The 24,892-nt window shown below is 45.1% G+C and overlaps 1 protein-coding gene across 2 annotated transcripts in view; it reads right to left on the bottom strand.

Annotated features, from left to right (window-relative positions):
• rwdd1 (RWD domain containing 1) overlaps positions 1 to 24,528 on the bottom strand; it is a 41,900-nt gene extending 17,372 nt beyond the window's left edge. The window contains exons 1-2 of one of the 2 annotated variants that reach the window (XM_072251630.1): positions 24,341 to 24,528; positions 16,581 to 16,646 (exon numbers count right to left, since the gene is read on the bottom strand). In XM_072251630.1, coding sequence (XP_072107731.1) covers positions 16,581 to 16,646; positions 24,341 to 24,413 — 139 coding nt within the window. In that variant the 5' untranslated portion in view covers positions 24,414 to 24,528. The remainder of the gene's footprint in view (positions 1 to 16,580; positions 16,647 to 24,340) is intronic. The other variant, XM_072251629.1, reaches the window with a different exon arrangement.
• Positions 24,529 to 24,892: the final 364 nt, after the last annotated feature.

Below are 24,892 nucleotides of genomic sequence, written 5' to 3'. Positions count from 1 at the left end.
GCCGTCGAACTTGCAGATCCTCCCATGGAGGGTCAGGCACCCTGAGCCAATAGACTGGTCCTGGACTTATTTCCATCTGGCATAGTTTGCATTTTGTTGTTTGATTGTTTGTGGTTTTTGTATTGCTATATTTACGCTCTATTCTTGGTTGGTGCAGCTGTAATGAAACCCAATTTCCCTCAGGATCAATAAAGTATATCTATCTACCTATCTATCAACTTCCCTCATCTTTTTCTTTAAGTCCAATCCAAATAATTTAGAAAAAGAACTTAATACACAGATGGGTGTAGAGGGAGTCAAAGAGGAAGGGAGATACGAGGTTGCTGATTACTGATGTCTTTTAAAATTACTGAGGCTTAACACTGCTACGAAGGTTGTAATCGAAGAAATGGCAGTAAGAGGAAATAAAATATAGTCAAGTGCAGGACTCAAAGCTATTTTTCATACTGCATTTGCTTTTTATTACACTGGGCTGTTCCACTTTTTCCTGAATTCAAACAGATTGATCTGCTTTTGATTACAGCAGTGTTTCCCAATCTTTTTTAGCCCAATGATCCTCCCCAGTTTCCAAAACACTTTCATACTTGCCAATGCCCCTCTCAGGCACAATATACTTCTTAGTGCTTCCATAGTGTAAAAACATGTCTACCATATGCTAACATAAGACCATAAGACATAGGAGCAGAATTAGGCCATTTGGCCCATCAACTCTGCCCCACCATTCAATCACAGCCGATCCTTTGTTCCCCTCCTCAGACCCATTTCCCGGCCTTCACCCCGTAACCTTTGTCCAATCAAGAATCTATCAAGCTCTGCCTTAAATACACCCAACAACCTGGCTCCACAGCTGCCTGTGGTAATAAATTCCACAAATTCACCACCCTCAGGCAAAAGAAATTTCTCCACATCTCTGTTTTAAACGGGTGCCCTCCTATCTGAGGCTGCGTCCTGTTCTAGACTTCCCCACCATGGGAAACATCCTTTCCACATCTACCATAACTAGGCCTTTCAACATGCGAAAGGTTTCAATGAGATCCCCCCTCATCCTTCTACATTCCAGCGAGTAGACTCAGAGCTACCAAGCATTCCTCATATGATAACCCTTTCATTCCCAGAATCATCCTTGTGAACCTCCTCTGAACCCTCTCCAATACCAGCACTTCTTAGATGAGGAGTCCAAAACTATTCACAATACTCAAAGTGAGGCCTCTCCAGTGCCTTATAAAGCCTTAGCATCACATCCCTGCTCTTGTATTCTAGACCTCTTGAAATGAATGCTAACATTGCATTTGCCTTCCTCACCGTCTCTACCTACAAGTTAACCTTCAGGCTGTTCTGCACAAAGACTCCCAAGTTCCTTTGCATCTCAGATTTTTGGATTTTCTCTCCATTTAGAAAACAGTCTACACATTTATTTCTACAACCAAAATGTATGACCATGCATTTTAGAACACTATTTCATTTACCACCTCCTTGCCCATTCTCCTAATCTGTCTAAGTCCTTCTGCAGCCTACCTGTTTCCTCAACACTACCTTTTAAGCAGCAGCTTTTTGACAGGCAAAGCATTTCAGTGTGAAGTAGCAAGCTTTCAAACTCTTCATTGTTATCTTGGTCATTTTTGATAAACCATTGTTACGTACCCCGTAACTGGGTTGCCAAACCAGCAGAAATGGATCACTCAGTTGGAGTCTGGATTACTAGAACTAAGAAAGTTTTATTAAAGAAACAAGCAACACAGTACTCTAATCAAAAGGATAATGAATGCAACAGTTCAGCAATGATAAACATACATGTACACAGAATTCAGGATCAATCAAGCTCTATCGTTGTCTAGGGGTAAATGACTAGTTTCAAAGTGACACAAAGTCCAGTTCAATTTAGTTCAGTTCAGTTCGCAGTAATTGTTGCCATGGCGATGGACAGTGGGGGGAGGAGGAGAGAGCGCAAAATGAATGAATATTCAACACAGCTTCCACACACAGACCTTCGCAGTCAGCTGTCGGGCGAGTCCTTTGTGATGTCATCTGAGGTCACCAACCGTGACCCCTCCGTTTCCAGATACGATCGTTTCTCTGCACTGAACCTGGCGCCCAGGCAAGGGTGGACACACACCAGGTTCCCGCCAATCGTGCCTTTCCACCCTGTGCGTTTATGGCTTGATCCCGCGATCAGCCGTCCAAAAGCTTCCCACCGACTTGTGAGAGGCGCACCGCTTCCAGGGTCTCGTTATCTCGGGTGTTGTGTGTTTGTCCTGCCTTAGCGAACCTGTCCCTTTTTATCCCCCTGCTGGGGTATCGCCTGTCCATCACTTCAAACAGTTCAAGGTTCAAAGGGGGAGCCGCTCTTGACAGCTCTCTCTCCCGTCCCTTCATTACACATCTCCAAATGCTGCTCCATTGTCTTCCTTATCTCTCTCTCTCCCGAAGACAGGTGGCAGACCAACTGCTGATCACACAGGACAGCTAACATCTATGTGTATTCTTGTCACACTTCCCCCCTTTAAGGATTTTTACCAGGGGGTAAAAATTACAAACATAAATACATTATTTGATACACACACAAATATACATCTTTATCAGCTATTTGGCTAACACAGCGAGTTTGAAGTTGTCAACACCTTGACAGACAGTCAGCCATCACATTTTCTGTTCCTTTTATATGTTATTAATAATCCCTTGGACCAGGCTCCAACTCAGCAAACTTCATAGTGGCCAAAAACACTGATGAATTGCGATCAATGTAACCTCTCATTTGGTTTTGTCCCGGACCACAATAACAAGGGTCGTCCCATTCCGACTTAGTTTTCTCTCGCAAGGGCTTAGTAGGAGGGGGAGGGGGTAGTGACCGCAGAGTTATCGCAAAACTTCCTACAGTACCCCACCATCTCCAAGAGCCTTCTGAGGGCCCTCTTGTCCGTCGGGGTTGGGAGGTCAGCGATAGCCTGCACTGTAGCTTGCATCGCTGCCAGCTGCCCGTGTCACCACAATTCCCAGGTAAGTGACCATCGTGTGGCCGAACTCATTTTTTTCAAGGTTCACTATCAAGCTGGCTTCAGACAGCCGTATTAAATTGCCAATACACACCTCTGTGTTCGTCAGCCCTTTAGTCACTGAATTACTCATTCTATATGAATGTTTCTTACTAGGCTGACCTATTGTAACAGACACCACCCAACGTCCCAGTTCTTTGCATCGCCTCGGGACAATCAAACACACGGGTGCGAGTCATTTAATTACTCCTCCTAAAGAGTCGCTTTGTTCGGGGATTAAGGGAGAGACCTTATCAGCAGACCTGGCCAAAACAATAGCCTTCTCCCATCTGGTCGATACCATACTCATCTTTTCAAAATGGTTTTTTTCTCTTATCGGGGGGACCCTAGCTTCATTGATTTCCGTGCTAACACCGACTAGGTTTGTTAGCATATCAAAAGCCTGTGACCGTCTCAGTTTGCGTCGGTCATAATCAATAATATCCTTCCCCCTGAGCAGCCGGTAAACCTCTTTCATGGTTCCACCAACTGTTCCCTCCAGTACCGCAAAATGTCCACCGGGGGGTACCTCGTGGGCCAGGTTAAAAACCTCATCCCCATAACTCTTTTGCACCACCCCCCATTCCTCATCTGCGGGCACGGTAATTGGTCTCCCTTGCTTCCTTAGCACTTCCTCCTCCACACAATAGCCTACTAGTTCCCTTGTTAAAGCTGTGACAGAGAGAGCTGTCTCTGCCAAAACCATCAGCCCCTCGTCTCGCTCCTGCGTCTGCACAAATTCTTTCCTGGCTACTGCTACGCCTGTCCCAGCTTCCTCACTACCTCTTGTCTCACTACACTCCTTCTTTTCATTTTCTACCCCCGTCTCGTACAAGGTTGGCAGAAACGTCTCAGCTAAATTTACTACCGCAGTCCCATGATGAACCTGTGAGTCCATGGGCTGGGCCTCAATGCTGGCAGGCTGACCTGTCAATCTCACGGCTGGGAACACGATTCCCCCGGCGATGTCATTACCGAGCAAGACTTCCACGCCTTTCATCGGTAATTCGGACCTCACCCCGATCGTGACTAGTCCAGAGACCAGGTTGCTTTGTAAGTGTATCTGGTGCAAAGGGACTGACTCTGTCCCTTCCCCAATACCTTTGACCTTGACCTCCCCAGTCCGGGTCTTTGAGCTAAACTCTAATACACTCTTCAGTATCAGTGACTGACACGCTCCCGTGTCTCTCCAGATCCACACTGGAACTGGTTTTAAACCCTCCTTCACTGACACCAATCCAGCCGAGATAAACCTCTTGTGCCCTTCCCGAACCTTATCTGACCTCCCCTCTCCTGGAGGTTGGTTTGCCAGCTCAATACAGCCAGTCGGAACCCCCATTTTTCCTTTTCCATCTCCTTCTTTGGGGCAAAGCACCTGGACGCAAAGTGTCCAACTTTCCCACGATTATAACAGACGACCCCAGGAGACTTCCTGCCAGACTGCTCCCGGTCTACCTTATCCTTCTCACTAGTCCCCGGCTTACTTACTGACTTTTCTGGCGGACTCTCCCCGCCGTCCTGACGACCCTTCTGGTAGCCTTTACTCGGGACAAACTTCATTTTATGCGTCAACGCATACTCATCCGCTAACTTAGCAGTTGCGGCTAAAGTGGCTGCCTCTTTCTCATCTAGGTAGGGTCTCATACCCTCAGGGACACAACCTTTAAACTGCTCAATCAGGATCAGCTGCAGCAGTCTGTCATAATCCCCCTCTACCCCTTTCGAGGCGCACCAACGCTCACAATATGTCTGCATCTCACGGGCAAACTCCAAATACGTGCGGTCCCACTGCTTCCTCGCATTCCGGATCCTCTGCCGGTATGCCTCTGGGTCCAACTCATAAATCCTGAGGATGGCCTCTTTCACCACCTCATACCTCTGGGCATCTTCCGCGGACAAAGCTGAGTAAGCTTCTTGGGCTTTCCTTTAAGTACACTCTGAAGCAAAACAACCCACTTATCCCTCGGCCAGTCCTGACTTATAGCCACTTTTTCGAAATGGAGAAAGTACCGATCCACGTCGGTATCGTCAAATGGGGGAACCAGCCTAACCTCCTGGGTCGCCCGGAACACTCCACCTTGGTTCGGCACGAGCCCCTGCTCTGCCCTTATCCTTAACTTCTCCAACTCGAATTCCCTTTCCCTCTGTTTCTCCTCTCGCTGCAACTGCCTTTCTCTCTCTCTCTCCTGCCTTTCTAACTCTCTCTGCTTCTCTTCTCGCTCCAACTGTCTATCCCTCTCTTTCTCTTCTTGCTCCAACTGCCGTACCCAGAACTCGTGCTCGAGTCTCAGTTTTTCAAGCTGCACCTGTACCGCGTCTCCAGCAGGTTTTTCAATAGACACCACCTCCAGCTCCCCTTGGGGAAACACACCTTTAGATACATAGTGCTCTACGATAGCTCTGTGTATCTCCTCTCTCCTCATTGTCGACTTCCCCTTAGCAAGATTCAACAGTTTGGCCACAGCTACCAATTCCGATTTCCTGGCATCCTCTAATGCCTCCAAGGTCGGCGCCTTTATAAATTCCTCAGCCTCCATTTCTGCTGTTTGTCTTTTCTTTCTTTCGGGAATTTTGACCCAATCAATTTACTCCGTCCCAAATTTAGCGTTCAAAATCGCGGACGAGAACCCCACTTATGTTACGTACCCCGTAACTGGGTTGCCAAACCAGCAGAAATGGATCACTCAGTTGGAGTCTGGATTACTAGAACTAAGGAAGTTTTATTAAAGAAACAAGCAACACAGTACTCTAATCAAAAGGATAATGAATGCAACAGTTCAGCAATGATAAACATACATGTACACAGAATTCAGGATCAATCAAGCTCTATCATTGTCTAGGGGTAAATGACCAGTTTCAAAGTGACACAAAGTCCAGTTCAATTTAGTTCAGTTCGCAGTAATCGTTGCGATGGCGATGGACAGTGGTGGGGAAGAGGAGAGAGAGCAAAACAAATGAATATTCAACACAGCTTCCACACACAGACCTTCGCAGTCAGCTTTCGGGCGAGTCCTTTGTGATGTCATCTGAGGTCACCAACCGTGACCCCTCCGTTTCCAGATACGATCGTTTCCCTGCGCTGAACCTGGCACCCAGGCAAGGGTGGACACACACCAGGTTCCCGCCGATCGTGCCTTTCCACCCTGTGCGTTTATGGCTTAATCCCGCGATCAGCCGTCCAAAAGCTTCCCACCGACTTGTGAGAGGCGCACCGCTTCCAGGGTCTCGTTACCTCGGGTGTCGTGTGTGTGTCCTGCCTTAGCAAACCTGTCCCTTTTTATCCCCCTGCTGGGGTATCGCCTGTCCATCACTTCAAACAGTTCAAGGTTCAAAGGGGGAGCCGCTCTTGACAGCTCTCTCTCCCGTCCCTTCATTACACATCTCCAAATGCTGCTCCATTGTCTTCCTTATCTCTCTCTCTCCCGAAGACAGGTGGCAGACCAACTGCTGATCACACAGGACAGCTAACATCTATGTGTCACACCATACATATGCCATTAGCAATGTCTCGCTTTCTCGCACAGTTGACTTATCGAGTTGTATCTCAAATTCTGTTTTTGTAGCTCCGTGCACAGTTGTTATTCAATGTCTTCACTCATTTTGTCAGTACATTGAGCTACAGAGTTATTAGTCAGAAGAATTGATTTTAAAATACTGGTATCCATTCTGAGAACACTGGTGAGCACTTCTGATAAAGCAGGCATTATTAATCTTCCACCAATTGTATGAGATTTTCCACACTTTGCTATCAGTTTGGAAGTGTTTTAAGAAGCAATGAGACCACTAGCAAGGTCATTTTTAGCTTTCTCAACAAATGACTTGAGTGTGCAAATGCTTTTTTCATCTTCTGGAACTGAATAATGGCATAAGTAGCCTTTTCAGGGTGTCTTTTACGGAAGAGTTCCTGCAATCTTGATGGTTTCATGGCTTTATTAGACTGTACAAATAAGACACATGGGCCGTTGCTGGTCTGATGGGAATGAAATAAAACCATACTCCAGGTATTTAACATTGTATTGACACACTATCTGTAGTTCCTGTTTCTTAGCAGGATTAGAATTCAAGGCCTCACCGCCTTCATATGTAGAAATTGTGCCATACGCATTTATCCATCATTAACGAGGCTAAATTAAAATAAAAAATTAACACAAACTGGAAATGCCTATCGGATGTTGACGATGGCAGTGAGTTGACACAGACTGAAGATGGTGGCAGCACGCAAAGGAACGGTGAGGTGAAGATGAAGACGATCACAACAGTGAAAATTACATTGACGAGGATTCAGACTGGAATCTAAATGTTTGTCGGGATGGAGCTGGTGTTCGGCAAGCTACCTTTATACTATTCCAGTTAGCACGATTGATCAATCACATATGGTATCATAATTATAGTGCCAGTTAGGTGGGTGTCGCTTAGGGGGAGGTAAGAATCATATCCCCCCCCCCAATGAATTCTACTTCCCCCTAATGCCCCCTTAGGACACATAACCTACCCCGTTGAGAGTCACTGGATTAGAACATCCAACATTACACACAAAAGAGACCAAAAAAAAAAGGTTTAACTTGTGAATGGAAAATATAACGTAGCATTTTTAACCACAGCAACACACACAGAATGCTGGAGGAACTCAGAGGACTTTCTCGTGTTTATGATTTGCTTTTCCACTGCGAAATCTCTTCGAGGGCCGCCTACCCTGAATACGTGTAAATCTGATCATTGACAGCAGTTCAGTGAAACCCTCTCTCATTGCTCCTTCTCTGCTGCTACTCTGATTCTTCGACCATGTACTCACCCAGACACGCTACCACAGCCACACGCCCCTCCTGGGAACTTGTGTTGGCTGCCACCTTGTTCCTATCAGATTCCTTCTTCACCAGCTCTTTGCCTTTCCCACCCATGAGGCATGAGAGAGGAGATTGTTCAGGTGGATTGAAGGGGGATCCGGGCAGGGATGATGGCAGAGCAGAGATAGCTGAAGATTCTGGGCACAGGTCCCACAGAAGTAGTTGTTCTCGAATAGCAAGGGTAGGCAACTGTGGCTGACAAAGGAAGGTAAGGACTGCATAAAAGCCAAGGAAAGAGCATACATGGTAGCAAAAGAGAGTGGGAAGTTGGATGATTGGGAAGCCTTTAAAATCCAACAAAAGGCAACTAAAAAAGTTATAGGAAGGGAAAAGATGAAATCTGACAGCAACTAGCTAATAATATAAAGCAGGATACCAAAAGTTTTTTTCAGTTATATGAAGAGTAAAAGGGAGGTGAGAGTTGATATTTGACCACTGGAAAATGATGCTGGTGAGGTAGTAATGGGGGCAAAGAAATGGCAGATAAACTTAATTGGTACTTTACATCTGTCTTCACTGTGGAAGACACGAGCAGTGTCCCAGAGGTCCGTAAGAGTCAGGGAGCAGGAGTGAGTGCCATTGCTGTTACAAAGGAAAAAGTGCTAGGGAAACTCAAAGGTCTTAAGGTGGATAAGTCACCTGAACCAGATGGACTACACCCCAGAGTCCTGAGAGAGGTTGCTGAAGAAATAACAGATGTATTGATCACGATCTTTCAAGAATCACTTGATTCTGGCATGATCTTGGAGTACTGGAAGATTGCAAATGTCACTCTACTCTATGAGAAGGGAGGAAGGCAAAAGAAAGGAAATTATAGGCCAGTTAGCCTAACTTCAGTGGTTGGGAAAGTGTTGCAGTCTATTATTAAGGGTGAAGTTTCGGGGTACTTTGAGACTAATGATAAACTAAATCAAAGTCAGCATAGTTTCTGTAAAGGGAATTCTTGCCTGACAATTCTGTTAAGAATTCTTCGAGGAAGTAACAAGCAGGGTGGGCAAAGGAGAGGCAGTGGGTGTTATTTACTTGGATTTTCAGAAGGCATTTGATAAGGTGTGTCACATGAGGACGCTTAACAAGATAAAACCCTATGGTATTATAGGAAAGATACTGGCGTGGATAGAGGAATGGCTGACAGGCAGGAGGCAGTGAGTGGGAATAAAGGGGGCCTTTTCTGGTTGGCTGCCAGCAATTAGTGGTGTTCCTCAGGGGTCAGTATTTGGACTGCTACTTTTCACATTGTTTGTCAATGATTTGAATAATGGAATTGATGGCTTTGTGGTAAAGTTTGCGGATGGTACGAAGACAGGGGTCAGTAGTGCTGAGGAAGCAATGTGATTGCAGCAGGACTTAGACAAATTGGAAGAATGGGCAAAAAAGTGGCAGATGGAATACAGTGTTGGGAAATTGGTATGATAATGCATTTTGGTAAAAGAAACAATAGTGCAGACTATTACCTAAACGGGACGAAAGTTCAAATGTCACAGGTGTAGAGGGTGTCACGAACCCCCTAATGGGAATAAAGAACCAGCAGAAATAGAAAACACTTTGGAGTCCAGCATTGCTATTAACTAATAATATTTATTAGTAACTACACAATACAGTAATATAAATGTGGATAAATCAAACAGGCTAGCAATGATTACATATGTAAGTAAGTATATCAGTAAGTGTGGAAATATGTGTATGAAAAACCAAGCTTCTTTAAGTCTAGGGGTAAAAAGATACAGTCTCACGATGATGAGTAAAGTTCAGTTCAGTTCATTTCTTAGTATTGAGTTGAGTAGTGATGGAGAGAGAGAGAGAGAGAGAGAGAGAGATTTGAGTCTTCAGGTGAGCTGACGCCGTCGATCTTCCCGTTGTCCTTCGAAATCCTTTAAAAGTCACTGTCTGTAACTTTAACAAAGGGTACCGGTTTTCTGTGGTGGAGCTATCCCTCAGGCGAGGGTGGACACATGGACAATTCCCCACCAGTCAACCCTTCCACTGCAAGAACGATGGATCGATCCGCCTGATCGATCCTCCAAAACCCACTTTTCCTGCGGGCACAACAAAGCTCATTCAGTGTCCAGAACATGTGTCTGAGGTCTGTATCATCTGACCTTCTACTCCTCTCATCGTACTGGGTACCACCTGTCATTCAAATAACTCCTCCTTCCTCCCTCTGTGAAGAAATGCAAGCAGGCAAAAATCCTTGAAGAAAGTGTCAACAACCTGCCAAAAATCATAACATCGAGTGTCCATTATATAACACCGCCTTCGGTCACCATAGCAACCTACGAGCTGCTCGGTGCTGTCTCCAACTCAGTAGAAATCCAAAGTTACTTCCAGTGCCTTAAATTGACAGTCCAATCGTTAGTCTTCGTCTCTCTCTCTGTCTTACAAACAAGCTGTTGGTGTTAAATAACTCTCTCTCTCTCTCTTTTCAAAAGCACAGTTCATAGGGGTACTTCAGGATCCCGTCACAAGGGACTTAGGAGTCCTCGTGCCAGACTCCCCAAAGGTTAATTTACAGGTTGAGTCTGTGGTAAAGAAGGCAAACACAATGTGGGCATTTATTTCAAGGGGAATAGAATATAAATGCAAGGAGATAATGCTGAGTCTTTATAAGACACTAGTCAGGCCGCACTTGGAGTACTGTCAACAGTTTTGGGCCCCATATATCAGAAAGGACGGGGTGTCATTGGAGAGAGTCTACAGGAGGTTCACGAGGGTGATTCTGGAAATGAAGCAGTTTAACATGAGGAGCAAGAAGGCGGGTGTATGGAGTTGAGCGAGATCTGGGATCAGCCATGATGGAATGGCAGAGCAGACTTGATGGGCTGAACGGCCTAACTGTTCCTATGTCTGATGCCTTCACCTATCACCTACATACCCTCCCCAACCTTTTTATTCTGTCGTCTTCCCCCTTATTCTCCGGTCCTGAAGGAAGGACTCAGCCTGAAATGTCGACTGTTTATTCCTTTCCATGATGCTGCCTGACCTGCTGAGCTCCTCCAGCATTTTGGGTGCTCTGCTCTGGATTTCCAGAATCTGAAGACTTTCTTCTGTTTATGATTTATAACTTACTACCAAAGGCCTGCAAAATCTCTGGCAGATCCATTACATGGCCTATACTGCCATCTAGTGGTTTGACAAAAAGAGCACTGGACAGGAACATCAAGAAAAATCTCCCAGTGGCCACACATTTTAATTCCACATCCCATTCCCATTCTGATATGTCTATCCACGGCCTCCTCTACTGTCAAGATGAAGCCACACTCTGGTTGGAGGAATAACATCTTATATTCCGTCTGGGTAGCCTCCAACCTGATGGCATGAACAGTGACTTCTCTAACTTCTGCTAATGGCCCACCTCCCCCTCGTACCCCATCCGTTATTTATTTTTATACACACATTCTTTTTCTCTCTCTCTCTCTCTCTCCTTTTTCTCCCTCTGTCCCTCTGACTATACCCCTTGCCCATCCTCTGGTTCCCCCCCCCACCTTGTCTTTCTCCCTGGGCCTCCTGTCCCATGATCCTCTCATATCTCCTTTGCCAATCACCTGTCCAGCTCTTGGCTCCATCCCTCCCCCTCCTGTCTTCTCCTATCATTTTGGATCTCCCCCTCCCACTTTCAAATCTCTTACTAACTCTTCCTTCAGTTAGTCCTGATGAAGGGTCTCAGCCTGAAACGTCGACTGCACCTCTTCCTAGAGATGCTGCCTAGCCTACTGCGTTCACTAGCAACTTTGATGTGTGTTGCATCAAGAAAACAATTAGGAATGGTATTAGGTTTCAAATCTACTCAAAGTCATCAGGATCATGACTGACCTTTACCCATTTTTCCGCACTATCATATTCACAAATCTCTGATATCATGAAATCTTCAAAAATGTTTGAATGAACTTAATGGCCAAGGTTCAGGGTAGAGAATGTCACACCCTCCGTGTAGAAATTTCTCTTCATTTCAGTTCCAAATAGTCATAGTCATACTTTATTGATCCCAGAGGAAATTGGATTTTCATTACAGTTGCTCCATAAATAATAAATAGTAATAACACCATAAATAGTTAAATAGTAATATGTAAATTATGCCAGGAAATAAGTCCAGGACCAGCCTATTGGCTCAGAGTGTCTGACCCCCCAAGGGAGGAGTTGTAAAGTTTGATGGCCACAGGCAGGAATGACTTCCTATGACGCTCTGTGTTGCATCTCAGTGGAATGAGTCTCTGGTTGAATGTACTCCTGTGCTCACCCAGTACATTATGTAGTGGATGGCAGACATTGTCCAAGATGGCATGCAACTTGGACAGCATCCTCTTTTCAGACACCACCGTCAGAGAGTCCAGTTCCATCCCCACAACATCACTGGCCTTACGAATGAGTTTGTTGGTTCTGTTGGTGTCTGCACACAACAGCAAATATGATCGCACTGGCCACCACAGACTCGTAGAACATCCTCAGCATTGTCCGGCAGATGTTAAAGGACCTCAGTCTCCTCAGGAAATAGAGATGGCTCTGACCCTTCTTGTAGACAGCCTCAGTGTTCTTTGACCAGTCCAGTTTATTGTCAATTCGTATCCCCAGGTATTTGTAATCCTCCACCATGTCCACACTGACCCCCTGAATGGAAACAGGGGTCACCGGTGCCTTAGCTCTCCTCAGGTCTACCACCAGCTCCTTAGTCTTTTTCACATTAAGCTGCAGATAATTCTGCTCACACCATGTGACAAAGTTTCCTACCGTAGCCCCGTACTCAGCCTCATCTCCCTTGCTGATGCATCCAACTATGGCAGAGTCATCAGAAAACTTCTGAAGATGACAAGACTCTGTGCATCTGGCCCGTCGAGCCTGCTCCAACTTTCAATGAGATCATGGCTGATCTGGCCATGGTCTCATCTCCACCACCTATTGCCTTCTCCCCATAACCCTCAATTCCCCTACCATGCAAAAATTGTGAGCGTGGAATCAGGAATTATTTTTCTGCTGTTCTTCTCTCTGTGACCACAATACCGAGAAGCGCAGTCTCAGGTACAGGAAGAACAGTCCAGTCATCTGCTCATGAGCATCCCTCTATTCCCTGGTTTTCACCCACATTCATCTCCTACCTTTCTATACTCTTTCTTCTTTTTTGTCCTCATATTTCACCTAGACGAAGGACTCCCAATCTTTCTTACGCCATGGACAAATGCCATTAAGCAAGCGGACCAAGGACCCCAGTTTGGGAACCCCTGCTCTAGATCATAACAAGCACTTTCTGGCACCTTGAACATTTTCCTTCCTAGTTAGTGTGAATGGCTCCATCCCTTACGGGTGTACTCCTTACAAAAACCTCTCCAGATATTATCAAGCCCATACATGGTATGATTTGTGCCTGAGCAGCACCGTGTATTCTTACTCCTCTGCCATCACATCCTCCTCCTTTACCACTCTTACCTGTTAGGAATGTGAGACTTGGTATGTCACCAAAGACACTGGCATATCTCTACAGATAGGCATTCTAACTGGTTGCATCACCCTCTGGTGTGGGCGGGGAGGGGGAGGGCATGCACAGGATTGAAATAAGCTGCAGAAAATTGTGAACTCAAGTCAGCTGCTCCGTCATGGGCACTGGCCTCCCCAGCATCCAAGACATCTTCAAGGAGCAATGCCTCAAAAAGGCACACAGTTGCAGGAAATGTGAACCCTTTACAATTACCTGGATTTCTACTTTAATTACTCATTAAATGTGGTCTGATCTTAATCTAAGTCACAATAATAGTCGCACACAATTTACCTAAACTAATAACACACACAGTTGTACTTTTCATGTCTTTACTGAACGCATTGTTTAATCATTCACAGTCCAGGCTGGCAAAATGTATGTGAACCCTTGTACAATGGCAAGCAGGAATTTTAGACCATTGACCAGTTGCAGTTCGTCAATATTACTGGGATACCTTGCATGCCACATGCCACAGCATCTGAATTGGGTTAAGGTCTGGACTCTGACTCGGCCATTCCAAAACACAAATTTTCTTCTTTTTAAACCATTCCATTGTTGGTTTACTTTTGTGTTTCGGATCATTGTCCTGCAGCGTTATCCAACTTCTACTAAGCTTCAGATGCTCAGACCACTACCCTAACATTATCCTGTAACATGTCTTAATACAATTTTGAATTCATTGTTCCCTCAATGATTGCAAGCTGTCCAGGCCCTGAGGCAGCAAAGCAGCCCCAAACCATGATGCTCCTTCCACCGTGCTTCACAGTTGGGAAGAGGTTTTGGTGTTGGTGTGCAGTGTGCCCTTTATCCTCCAACCATAGCAGTGCGCATTTCTGTCAAAAAGTCCAACTTTTCAACTTTGGTCTCATCTGTCCACAGAACATTATCTCAGAAGCATTGTGGAACATCCAGATGGTCTTTTGCAAACTTGAGATGTGTTTTTTTTTTTGAAGAGCAGTGGTTTCCTCCGTGGTGTCATTCTACAAATACCATTCTTGTTCAGTGTTTTTCTGACAGTGGACACATAAACAGAGACTTTAGCAAGTTCAAGGTCTTTTGCTGTTATCCTTGGGTACTTTTTCACCTCCTTCAGCATTGTACATTGTGCTCTTGGTGTGATCTTTGCAGGATGCCCACTCCTAGGGAGAGTAGCAACAGTACTGAGTTTCTTCCATTTGTAGACAATTTCTCTTTCTGTGGACTGATGAACACTCAGGGCTTTAGAAATGCCTTTGTAGCCTTTTCCAGCTCCATGCATCTCTACAATTCTTCTAAGGTCCTCTGAAAGTTGCTTTAGACCATAAGACCATAAGATAATGAGTATAATTAGGCCATTTGGCCCATCAAGTCTGCTTCACCATTTCATCATGGCTGATTCAATTTTTCTCTCAGCCCCAATCTCTAGCCTTCTCTCCGTATCCCTTTTGGCCTAGATCAATGAAGAATCTATCAACCACTGCCTTAAATATACATAAATACGGTCTCCACAGCTGCCTGTGAATTCCACATATTCACTACTCTCTGACTAAAGAAATTCCTCCCATCTCCATTCTAAAAGGACGCCCCTCTATTCTGAGGCAGTGTCCTCTGGTCTTGGACTCTATCAGCATAGGAAACATCCTCTCCACATCATTTCACCATTCAATAGGTTTCAATGAGGTCAATAGGCAATAGACAAGAGGTGCAGGAGTAGGTCATTCAGCCCTTTGAGCCAGCACCGCCATTCACTGTGATCATGGCTGATCATCCACAATCAGTACCCCGTTCCTGCCTTCTCCCCATATCCCTTGACTCCGCTATCATTAAGAGCTCTATCTAACTCTTTCTTGAAAGCATCCAGAGAACTGGCCTCCACTGCCTTCTGAGGCAGATCCTCAACGAGGTCACCCCTCATTGTTCTGAATTCCAGTGACTACAGGCCCAGAGCCATCGAACACTCAATGAGCTTGTTCTACAATTCCCCATTTAATATCACTGTGTGATTACCAATAGTTTTGTTTTGCACATCTTCACTACAAATCCCAATTATGCTGACATGCTGCATTCCCAAAGCTGCATTTTTTCAGTCATAAAACACTCCCACCTACAGAACATCTACCTGCCTCACACGTCTGTTGCGGCAAAGGTCTTGCCTGCCTTTATCTTTCATCAACCCATTTATTTAGCTTATTGTTTCATTTATTTATTTTGAGATACAGCATGGAAGAGGCCCTTCTGGCCCAACGAGACACGACACCCGGCAACCCACCTATTTAACCCTCGCCTAATCACAGGACGATTTACAATGACCAATTAACCGACTAACCAGTGCATCTTTGGAATGTGGGTGGGGAACGCAGCATCTGGAGGAAATCCATATGGTCATGAAAGACTACTTACTGTACCGGAAAGGAACTCCGAATCTGACGTCCCGAGCTGAAGTAGATGTGTGCTAATGGCTGTGCTACTGTGACGTCACATGGTTTTGTGAAAACAATCAGGAATCTCCAGATATCTCTATGCTGCCCATCCCACCCCAACTGGCCTCGTTACAAAAAACTTGTAATTAGGCAAATCATCGAAGATGGTAGGTGCCATGTTACACAGTCAATGGCAACATCAAAATTTCCAAAGTACTCCAGTGTTATCCAGTTGTAAAGATAAAGATTAGCTTTACTCGCTGCACGTACATTGGGACACCCAGTGAAACATGTTTTGTCGACAGCCAACAAGGACATGCCTGGGGCAGTCCGCAAGTGTCACCAATCTTCTGGTGCTAACAGAGCACGCCCAAACCTACTAACCTTTAACTGTACACCTTTGGACTGTTGGAGGAAGCCGGAGAACCTGGAGGAAACCCATGTGGTCCAGGGGGAGATTGTACACACTCCTTACAGATAGCCGTGGGAATTGAACCCCAATCGCTGGCACTGTAAACGCTAGCTGCTACACTCCTGCGCACAACACTATGTCAGTAGTCAGCATTTATTGGTGGTGAGCAAGAACTGCATTTCCTGTGCTTGTTCTAAACTGCAGAGCTTTGAACTATGTACAGTCCATTGTAATACAGACTGTTAGCGTAACACGGAGGCCATGGAACCATAAAACCAACTTCCAGTACGTGTCCATACTTCCATACAAACAAGTACAAATAATAGATAGAACACAAGTGGGTCTTATATAAAATCAAACGGAACAATAATATTAATCCCACACTGAATAAGACACATGGAAATATAGTTGAACCAAACTCAGGGCACTTACTTTCTTCATTTTCACCCGTTTCGGATGTTACCCTTATGGTAAAACTTGCAGGATTCTCCGACACCACTAGAGGGAAAAACAAATATTAGTTTCCTTAGAAGAATAAGAAGTTAATAGAAAATTAGTACGTAGGTACAGCAACTAAAAAGCTAGCAAACGTACATAACAGGTAGCCAGTTGCGGCCAGTACATCTCTGGTTATCAGTTGTGTTCAGTACATCCCTGATTGTGTTCGTTGTTAATGCAAATGACTGTACGAAATCTATTAGGGTGGACATGGAGGGAATGCTTCCTGTAGTGGGGAGTCTAGGATGGGGGGGGGAATAGAAGGCAGCCCCTTTAGACTCCTATGTCTTACGGGCTTCTTTCAATGTAATACAGAACTGTGCAAAGGTCTTAGCCACGTATATATAGCACGGGTGCCAAAGACGTTTGCACAGCACTGCAGTAGTTTTATGTATCACTGTACAGCTATGACAAAAAATATCATTTTATGACATATGAGACTGATGATAAACCTGATTCTGATTTCCTTTGTCTTGTCCATGTTGAGATTAGATTAGATTATGAAGACACGTAGTCCTCTTTTATTGTCATTTAGTAATGCACGCATTAAGAAATGATACAATATTTCCTCCGGTGTGATATTACAAAACACAGGACAGACCAAGACTGAAAAAACTAACAAAACCACATAATTATAAAATATAGTTACAACAGTGCAACAATACCATAACTCGATGAAGAACAGTCCATGAGCACAGTAAAAGTTCAAAGTCTCTCAAATGTCCCACATCTCACGCAGACGGGAGAAGGAAGAAAAACTCTCCCTGCCATGCCCAACCACAGTCCGACTCTGAGTCGTCCGAAAACTTGGAGCCTCCGATCAGCTCTCCGACACCAAGTACCATCTCTATCCGAACGATTCGACCTCAATCTCAGTCGCCAACACAGGCAAAGCCGGGGATTTTGAGGCCTTCCCTCTGGAAGATTCTCGATCGCGCAGTAACAACAGCAGCGAACCTGCATTTCAGAAATTTCTCCAGATGTTCCTCTGTGCTTTCACGTCTGTCTCCATCAAATCAGAATTGTCCACGGCCCCTACTTAACCAATACGATATCATTTTTACTGGAGGGCTGCACACACGTGGCGCGCTGCTCTCTCCTCTTCCCGCCCAGGTTGTTTTTGCACCCCACTGGACAAACCTCTCTTCCCGTTCTCTGTACACTGTTGCTGATGAGGCCAACAATTGTTGCATCATCAGAAAACTTGCAGTTTGAGCTGCATTTCCATCTGGCAGTGCAGCCGTAAGACAATAGTGGGCTGAGTTCGCCACCCTGGGCACCAGCGTTCAACGTGATTAAGCCTGAGATATTGCTGCCAACTTGGACTGACTGGGGTTTTCCCATCAGCAAGTCCAAGATCCATTTAGAGGAGGATGTTGAGGATAGTTTACTCACCAGTCTCAGAGGGATGATCATGTTAAACGCCGAGCTGAGGTTGATAACAACATCCTGGTGTATGAGGCATCGTTTTCCAGGTGGGAGAGGAAGAAGTGGACAGCGAGGCTATGGCGTCAAGAGTAGACCATTTCAAGCCGTAGACTCCTTACACCAGTTCCAATCTTTTTACCCTGCATTTTGAAATTGATTCCCCATTCTAGACACACCAGTCAAGGATCCTTTTAGTATCCGGGCTGTTTAGTCCTGACAGAAGTTTCACGAAGATCCACTTTATCATCCATATTATGACAATGGTACCGGGGCCATTATTGTCTGGTTGTATGGAAGAGCCGATTTCTGTGCTGTACTTTTCTATGACTCTATAAAATAGACCAGAGGTCCTCGTTCTGTCTTGCCTACACTTCAAAAATAGAGCAACATAACTATTTTAAAGCTTATTCACCATCTTCATCACATTCTTGGTTCCTAACATTTCTGGAAAATTGCCTTTATCTCCTCTCGTACACGGAACCAGAATAATTATTTAATTGCTCTTCCATAGTTGTACAGGGATGGTGCTGCGGCCTCATCGTTTCACGAACCTACTGTTGATCTGATCCTGAACACCGAATGCATGGAATTTGCATTTTCCCTCTGACTTGCGTGCGCTTCCTCTGAGTGCTTGTTTCCTACCACATTCCAAACTGATTCTTACCCCAAATGTAGATAGAAAGTGCATCAGAACTGCCAGTGGAACTAAAGATACATAAATCATGGTCAAGCCTGAATTTCAGTAGGATATTTAATTGGTCACAGATTTTAAATGACAAAAATTGTTTGTAATGCTGTCAGGATGGGAAACAGTCTTCCCTCAAGCCATTAGGCTCCTGAAACCCTGCCACACCTTACGACATATAATATTTGAACTTTACTTATGTGTAATTCATCCTCACTTTCATATATTATATGTTATGTATGCTACAGTGCTCTATACCCTGGTTCGGAGAATGTTGTCTCATTTAACGGTATGCATGTATATAGTTAAATGACAATAAAGCTGACTTGACTTGAGAACCCAACAATGTGACAGTTAAGAGAAACGTGCGCGCCTGCTTGTCACTCAATTTCCCAGACGAGTCAATGACCTGCCTTCCAGAAGCTTCAAATTTAGTTACCAGAGTCTCATAAGGAAGTTTATATTTTTAATAAACGTCAATGTAAATAACAAAATCTCCTACATCCACCATCATCTTAGAAACTTCTTCTACAGAAGTGGTTTGCCATTGCCTTCTTCTGGGCAGTGCCTTGTTTTACAAGACGGGTCACCCAACCATTATCAACACTCTTCAGAGATTATCTGCCTGGCATCAGTGGTTGCATAACCAGGACTTGTGATGTCCACCACCTGCTCGTACGACCATCCACCACCTGCTCTCATGGCTTCACGTGACCTTGATCAGTTGGAGGGGATCGCTACAACTTGCCGATAGGGAAGGAATATCTTACACCTGCTTGGGTAGAGATCTACAGTGGTGCTGGAAAGTTTGTGAACCCTGTAGAATTTTCTCTATTTCTGCATAAATCTGTCCTAAAATATGATCAGATCAACAAGCAAGTCCTAAAATTGGATAAAGAGAACCCAATTAAATAAATAACACAGAAAACATTATACTTATTGATTCTCTGATTGAGAAAAATGATCCATGTATTATGAACCTCTAGGGTAATGTCTTCTACAAAAACTATTTGGAGTGAGGTGTTCCAATCAATGAGATGAGATTGGAGCTGTGGGTTGTAGAGGTGCCCTGTCAAAGTCAGGTTACTGAGAGGGCCTGCTCTTCTCAAGAAAGAGCTGTTTATGTGCACCATGCCTCGATCAAAACAACTTTTGGAGGAACTTAGAAGAATTGTAGATCATTGGAAAAAGCTACAAAAGCATTTCTAAAGACCTGAATGTTCATCAGTCCACCTTAAAAGAAATTGGCCAGAAAAGGAGGAAACTCAGTACTATTGCTGTTCTCCCTAGGAGTGGGCATCCTGCAAAGATCACAGCAAGAGCACAATGTGCAATGCTGAAGGAAGTGAAAAAGTACCCAAGGGTAAGAGCAAAAGACCTGCAGAAATCTCTAGAGCTTGTTGAAGTCTTTGCTCATGTGTCCCCGATAAGAAAAACACTGAAGAAGAATGGTGTTCATGGAAGGACACCACTGCTCTTCAAAAACAAAACATTGCTGCACATCGCAAGTTTGGAAAAGACCATTCCGATGTTCTACAATGCTTCTGGGACACTGTTCTGTAGACAGATGAGACAAAAGTTAAACAGTTTGGCAGAAATGCAGATTGTTATGTTTGGAGGGAAAAGGGTACTGCACACCAACACCAAAACCTCATCCCAATTGCGAAGCATGGTGGAAAGAGCATCCTGGTTTGGGGCTGCTTTGCTGCCTCAGGGTCTAGACAGCTTGTAATCATTAAGGGAACAATGAATTCAAAATTGTAACAAGACATTTTACAGGAGAATGTCAGTGTAGCAGTCTGTCACCTGAAGCTTAACAGAAACTGGATAATATAACACAACAATGATCCAAAAGGCAAAAGCAAGTCAACAACAGAACGGCCTATAAAGAAGAAAATTGTGTTTTGGAACTGCCGAGTCAAAGTCCTGACCTTAATCCTAAAGGAATGTTGTGAAAGGACCTGAAACAAGCAGTTCACGCAAGGAAGCCCACCAACATCCCAGAGTTGAAGCAACTTTGTAAGGAAGGATGGCGTCAAATTCCTCCAAGCCGATGTGCAGGACCGATCAACAGTTACTGGAAACATCTGGTTGAAGTTTTTGCTGGACAAGGGGGTCAAACCAGTTACTGAAAGCAAAGGTTCACATACTTTTTCTAACAAATACATGTAATATTGGATCATTTTTCTCAATAAATAAATGAACAAGTATAATGTATTTACTTAATTGGGTTCCCTTTATCTAGTTTTAGAACTGACAAAAAGATCTGATCATTAGCAGCGGACCAACTGATATGCAGAGAGAGCTTTGCACAGATTGAGGAGAAGAGTTTCAAAAAAGGAGTGTTTCGCTGGGCTTGGCGCATTAGCGACAGACCAATCTATTCGCAGAGAGAGCTTTGCACAGGTTTATTCATGGTTCATTAGCCGGAGCAAGTAAAAGTAAGGCAGGGTCAAAGCAGAGCAGCCATTGTGTGAGTGGGAACTGAAAGCTTTGGCTCAACAGGCTTCAGCTTGAAGCTGCCATTAAAGAAGAAATAGCGAAGCATCTAGAAAGAAATGGATCCATCAGGCAGACGCAGCAAGGATTCAGCAAAGACAGGTCCTGTTTGACAAACTTACTGGAGTTCTTTGAGGATATAACAAGTGCAGTGGATAGAGGGGAACAGATGGACATTATTTACTTGGATTTCCAGAAGGCGTTCAATAAGGTGCCACATGAAAGACTTATCCATAAGATAAGGATGTAGAGTTGGGGGTGATGTATTAGCATGGATGGAGGATTGGTTAACTATTAGGAAGCAGAGAGTTGGGATACATGGGTGTTACTCTGGTTGGCAATCAGTAGGGAGCAGTGTGTCTCAGGGGTCAGTGCTGGGCCCGCAATTAACGATCTGGAAGAGGGGACCGAGTGTAGTGCATCTAAGTTTGCTGATGATATTAAATTGAGTGGAAAAGCAAATTGTACAGAAGATACGGAGAGTCTGCAGAGACATACATATAGATAGGTTATGTGAGTGGGCAAGGGTCTGGCAAATGGAGTACAATGTTGGTAAATGCCAGGACATCCACTTTGGAAGGAAAAATGGAAGAGCAGATTATTATTTAAATAGTAAAAAATTGCGGCATGCTGCTGTGCAGACGGACTTGGGAGTGCTTGTGAAAGAATCACAAAAGGTTGGTTTGCAGGTGCAGCAGGCTATCAAGAAGGCAAATGGGATGTTGGCCTTCATTGCTAGAGGGACTGAATTTAAGAACAGGGAGGTTATGCCGCAACTGTACAGGGTACTGTGAGGCCGCACCTGGAGTACTGCTTACAGATCTCGTCTCCTTCCTTGAAGAAGGATGTAGTGGCTGTGGAGGCGGTACAGAGGAGGTTCACCAGGTTGATTCCAGAGATGAGGGGGTTAGACTATGAGGAGAGATTGAGTAGCCTGCGACTATACTCACCGGAATTCAGAAGAATGGGAGGAGATTTTATAGAAACATCTAAGATTATGAAAGGGATAGATAAGATAGAGGCAGGAAGGTTGTTTCCACTGGTACAGGGCCCAAAATTGTTGACAATACTCTAAGTGTGGCCTAACTAGTGTCTTATAAAGGCTCAGCATTATCTCCTTATGTTTATATTTTATTCCCCTTGAAGTAAATGCCTATATTGCAAGTGCCTTCTTTAACACAGACTGTAAATTAACCTTTAGGGAGTCTTGCACAAGGCTCTCAAATCCCTCTGCACCGCTGAAGTTTGAACCTTCTCCCCATTTAGATAATAGTCCGCACTATTGTTCCTTTTACCAAAATGCATTATCACACATTTCTCAACAATGTATTCCATCTGCCACTTTTTTGCCCATTTTTCCAATTTGTCTAAGTCCTGCTGCAATCACATTGCTTCTACTAGTAGGTGAGACTAGAACTAGCGGACAGAGCCTCGAGATTTGGGGGAGTAGATTTAGGGTGGAGATGAGGAGGAACTGCTTTTCCCAGAGAGTGGTGAATCTGTAGAATTCTCTGCCCAATGAAGCAGTGGAGGCTTCCTTAGTAAATATGTTTAAGACAATGTTGGATAGGGAATTAAGGGTTATGGGGAAAGGCAGGTGGGTGGAGATGAGTTCATGGCAGAACAACCATGATCTTACTGAATGGCGGAGCAGACTTGATGGGCCAGATGGCCTACTCCTGCTCCTATTTCTTACGTTCTTATGTTGTCATTTTTATGCAGAAGTAAAGAAAATTCTACAGGATTCACAAACTTCCTTGCACCGCTGTATCTCCACCCCACCACCCAAGCGCATCCAACACTTTAGACAAAACCATAGCCATGTATGTGGCATAATTTACCCTTTATAAATCCACTTACTTTTTGCTGATACACTAAGATTTTTCAGTTTATTTGGTGACTGTATTCTATTGGGATGTATGGGGTGGCCAGGGAAAGGTAGCACCTCTGGTGAAGGGGCTTGCCGTGTCCATTCTGGGGCAACTCACTCACCTTACCCCCAGAATATGGCTGAAAGATTGAGACCTGAAACCCCCGTCAGCTCTGCTGGCAATGCAACATCATTCACATGCTCACACAAACACTCTATTCCAATTTCTGTCCTTGTCTGCACTGCTCCTTTTACGCTGTGCGGCTGCGCAGTAACTGAAATGCTCCCGCGCACATAGCAATTGTTACCATGCAGCTAGAATTGGGCATGGCTAGAAAAAGTTTTCGAAATGTGAAAGATTTCTGTTGTTCTGTATTTAATCGTACCATTCCATTAATAGATAAAAAAATGTGATTTTTCAATTCACATTCTAGGAATTCATCGTGGGCATATTACAAAGCAAACTACCGTGCTCAGTTTTCAGGCCGTGTAAAAGTTTCTTGTTCAGAGCAATGGTTAGTTCACACAGCTGTATTAGAGGGAATGTTGCTCATCAGAGAGAAGTGTTCAAGGAAGTTTCAAAACCTTCCTGAGAGAAAAAAAACAAGTAACATCTAGGAGTCTTTGGAATCTCTGTGTATGGAGAAAATAGCAGAAGATGCCGATGTGTGGGCTGCATTTTGGCCCCATCTGCCCCCTCAGAATCAGAATGAAGTTTGCATTCTGGGGCATTGTCAAGCGTCATTGAATAGAACATGAAACATTGAAAATCGACAGCACATCGGCCCACAATGTTGTGACGATCGTGTAACCTACTGTAGAAGCTGCCTAGAATTTTCCCACCACACAGCCCTCTATTCTTCTAAGGTCCATGGAATACAGACTATTGCAATCTGTCACTTTAATGGAAAAGGCCTCATCTCGCCCCCCCCCACCCTCAGCTCAACCCCACCCTCAACCACCTCCACCCCACCCCGTTCCTCATCGCCCACCGACATTTCTCATCTACACCGTCCCCAACTCATAACCCACCCCTCCCATCCGCAGCCTCCTCTACTCCCCCGCCTCACTTTCCCGTCCCTCGCTCTCTCCTGGTCTCTCCCTCGCCCATTTCCCCGCATTGCCTCCACGCCAGTCACCAGATGGGCCTTAGCCGGGCCCCTAAGAGAGCGGAGGGCAGCACCTCTCCCTGCTCGGCGGCTCGCCGCTCACCTGTGAACGAGTCCGGGTAGATGGACTCCAGCGCCTCCAGCTCGTTGCGCTGCTCCTCGCAATAATCAGTCATCTTGCACGGTGGAGCAAGGCCATTGAAAGCAGCGCCTCCCGTCAGACACACCGACCCCCGTACCCAGCTGCGGATCGTCGATCGATTCAGCTGTCAGCGCGGACACGTGACCCTCCCCGAACGATCTACTCACGATTGATTTGCTGGGGCCGAGACTGAGCGGACGTCACAGCTGTGTCGTCATTGATTTGGAATGCGGTGCTGGCGGGGGAATCCCCAGCGTGGCCTGGCGCACGTGCTGGGGAACCACGCTGTGTCTGGCGGCGCAACACTCGTCTCTGGCAGCTCCTGAGACGGTCCCGGGTCCTAATGAAAAAGCATAGCCCGGTGATGTGCTTAACACAGTTGCGCTTACTGTCCTGAGTTTTGCACAATGTCGGCTACGTGGAACAGTGTATGTTCCCATCCCAACCTACATTAGTGGCCGTCCCGCACTTCGCTACATCGCCGACTGCATTGGTGCTGCTTCCTGCACCCAC

The sequence above is a fragment of the Mobula birostris genome, chromosome 2, assembly GCF_030028105.1.
Source record: "Mobula birostris isolate sMobBir1 chromosome 2, sMobBir1.hap1, whole genome shotgun sequence".
Lineage (NCBI taxonomy): Eukaryota > Metazoa > Chordata > Chondrichthyes > Myliobatiformes > Myliobatidae > Mobula > Mobula birostris.
The sequence above is the reverse complement of the archived record's forward strand: the minus strand, read 5'-3'. Positions and strand labels throughout refer to the sequence as shown.